Source organism: Arachis ipaensis, chromosome B07 (genome assembly GCF_000816755.2).
Source record: "Arachis ipaensis cultivar K30076 chromosome B07, Araip1.1, whole genome shotgun sequence".
In the NCBI taxonomy this organism is placed as follows: domain Eukaryota; kingdom Viridiplantae; phylum Streptophyta; class Magnoliopsida; order Fabales; family Fabaceae; genus Arachis; species Arachis ipaensis.
In genome coordinates, this window is record NC_029791.2 from 103,692,738 (window position 1) to 103,695,592 (window position 2,855).

Consider the following 2,855-nt stretch of genomic DNA (forward strand, 5'->3'; position numbering starts at 1 on the left):
TGCCTCGGATTTTGAATACTAGCCGTTGGATCTACCATTTTTTTTGTATTTGAACCAAAAAATTTGTTGACCGTTGCTCTCGCCGGAGTGAACGGGAAATGTCTGCAACGGAAGCGGAGAAGAAGGCCACCGAGGGGGAGAACGAGGTCGTCAAAGGTGGAGAGCTCTTGTTCTGTGGCGGCACGTGCTGGGATGTCGTTGGCCGTCGCAAAGGCTCCGTCGACGGTAACCTCGTCTCTCCAACGCGCCTCCGTCCTCTTGTTGGCGTTGACATTCGCTTCGTTGCCTCTGGTTGCGGTAAGTTACTTTCTTACCACTCCTTTTATATTTTCCCTCAAACTCACTCCTCGTTCGTTTTAAATTTACTGTTACTTTAATCTTGTTACTTACTGTTTTGTTAATTCTTTCTCTTCTTCTTCTTATCATTATCTTTGAATGAATGCAGCTTCTTGTCATTGTGTAGCACTTGATGTTGAAGGGCGTTGCTATACATGGGGCCGAAATGAGGTGAGGATATGATATTTTAAATTTCATGATTTGTTTTTGGGTCTTGAGTGCCCAAGGATACTACAAGGGCGTTACCATTACTATGATGATTGATGAAAAGATTTTTTTTTTCTTTTTTTCTTTTTTGCAGAAAGGGCAACTGGGTCATGGAGACACCATTCAGCGTGATAGGCCTACCGTGGTATCTGAACTTTCCAAGTTAGTTGAAGATACCTTGCTTCCTCTCCTTTTGGTTATAATGGTTCCTTATTTAGTGTTATATGTGGTTATAAGCTTGAACTAGAATGATACTAAGTCTTCTCTTGCTTGGGTTAACGATATCGTTCCTTGGGTTGTTAATAGGCGTATAGTGAGGTTTGGGAAGATTTGAGGAATACTTTGAGGAAGGAAACTATATTCTTACTCTATAATTTTAAAAACAATGCTGAGTTTAGTGTTTGTCAAGCACATTTTCTGCATAAAGGTTAATTTTGTATCTACATTTGCAGTTTTTTTCCCTGTCAATATTTATGGTTATGCTAAAATTTGTTGACGTTTGAGATGAAGATACAAAATTGTCAAAGCTGGAGCAGGGAGGAACCATACAGTGGTTGTCACAGAGGATGGAAATTCACTAGCCTTTGGATGGAACAAGCATGGACAGCTAGGTTCGGGTTCTGCTAAAAATGGTAGGTAGAGTGTTTTTAGTGTATTATGCTAAAAGTCTGCATTTTTTTATGCTAGCTATTGTTTGTTTGTTAGTGTGTTCCATGCTCCTTAGTTACCATATCCTTTGTAGCTTGTAGAGAGAAATGGTTGCAGTTACTTATATTCATCCTGGTGGTAGTTTTTATTTGCACTTGTTGCTACTGTTTGTATAGTTGTATTTGTAGCATGTCTATTTTCTTCCAGTTACGCCAAGGTGAAGATGATATTTGATCCCAAACTGCACAGATTTGCCCTTCTAGTTTTAGCTTATGCATTTCTGTTTTGTTTATGAATATTCAGAATCACCATCTCACTGAGAGCGGTAATCTGATTTTCTTCCTTGCTTCACTGTGCAGAAATTGAGTCATCTCCTGTTCGCTGTCTTGTGTCTGAAGTAAATTATACTACTTGTGGCGGTGACTTCACTGTTTGGTTGTCATCTGTTGAAGGATCTTCTATACTGTATGGTTTATGAAAATTGCATCCTTTTTATTTATTCTGTACTAGCATACATGATGATTCTCCTTTTTTGCTCGTTTTGGGACACCCATTTCAAACATTTCCTTGTTTTATTTCCCAGGACTGCAGGACTTCCACAGTACGGACAGCTTGGACATGGAACAGATAATGAGGTATGCTAGATATGTGTGTCGTTACTTTGGTTTTAACACATGGACACAGGTCACTGTAATCAAGTGGTTGAATACTTCTGTTTGTTCTACTGATGGTATGCAATATATAAAGGCTCAAATTGCAATTGTGTTTGTGTATCACATCTTTCCGGTGACTGACAAAACCATGCACTTGCAACATAGCATTTAATGTTAAACTTTTTCTTTTCTACTCAGAAGTTAAAATCTTTGTTATCATCCTCCCATAGCTTCTGCTTATCCTAGTAAATGTTTTCATGAAAGGTGCAACAAAGAACAGAAAGCTTTACATATTTTGCATTTGCTTGCAGTATAATTCCAAGGACAGCTCTGTGAAACTGGTGTATGAACCCCAGCCACGTCCTCGGGCAATTGCTTCTCTGTCTGGGGAAACAATTGTCAAAGTGGCATGTGGGACAAATCACACAGGTGCTTGTTTTTCCATTCTTGATCTCAATTATTTAACCTTTTCTTTCATCTACTCATTATTTTTTTTTGAATGTTTAGTGGCGGTGGATAAGAATGGCTTTGTTTACACGTGAGTAATTCTTTACTTTCTTAGTTCAGTATCTTAGCTCTGTAAAACAAGTTATAACTGTTGATTATCCATTTGTGCAGCTGGGGATTTGGTGGTTATGGAAGGTTTGTGCAGAAATTTCCAGACTGGTTGTCAATGTTCTGTAAAATACAAAGAAATCACAACAATCAGATGATTCAATTCAAATTGGTTTTATTTATTTATTTATTTTGTTCTTCTTCACTTTTATTCTGTTTTAGTTTACAAGTAAGTTTATGAATATGTTCAGGCTAGGACATAGGGAGCAGAAGGACGAGTGGACCCCTCGTCGCATTGATGTCTTTCAGAATAGAAATGTTTTGCCTCCCGATGCAGTTATTTCGGCTGGTTCTGTGAATTCTGCATGCACTGCAGGTATGCTTGACACAAACTCAATTCCCTTGTCTTGTGTGTGTGTGTGTGTGTGTGTGTGTGTGTGTGTGTGTGTGTGTGTG

The 2,855-nt window shown here is 38.7% G+C and overlaps 1 protein-coding gene across 1 annotated transcript in view; it reads left to right on the plus strand.

The window, feature by feature from the left end:
* LOC107609973 (protein RCC2 homolog) overlaps positions 1-2,855 on the plus strand; it is a 7,151-nt gene that overhangs the window by 210 nt on the left and 4,086 nt on the right. Inside the window, exons 1-10 of the mRNA XM_016312035.2 lie at positions 1-297; positions 446-507; positions 638-705; positions 1,054-1,175; positions 1,551-1,656; positions 1,775-1,826; positions 2,156-2,273; positions 2,352-2,382; positions 2,463-2,486; positions 2,651-2,775. The exon at positions 1-297 is cut by the window's left edge and continues 210 nt beyond it. Coding sequence (XP_016167521.1) covers positions 99-297; positions 446-507; positions 638-705; positions 1,054-1,175; positions 1,551-1,656; positions 1,775-1,826; positions 2,156-2,273; positions 2,352-2,382; positions 2,463-2,486; positions 2,651-2,775 — 907 coding nt within the window. The 5' untranslated portion in view covers positions 1-98. The remainder of the gene's footprint in view (positions 298-445; positions 508-637; positions 706-1,053; positions 1,176-1,550; positions 1,657-1,774; positions 1,827-2,155; positions 2,274-2,351; positions 2,383-2,462; positions 2,487-2,650; positions 2,776-2,855) is intronic.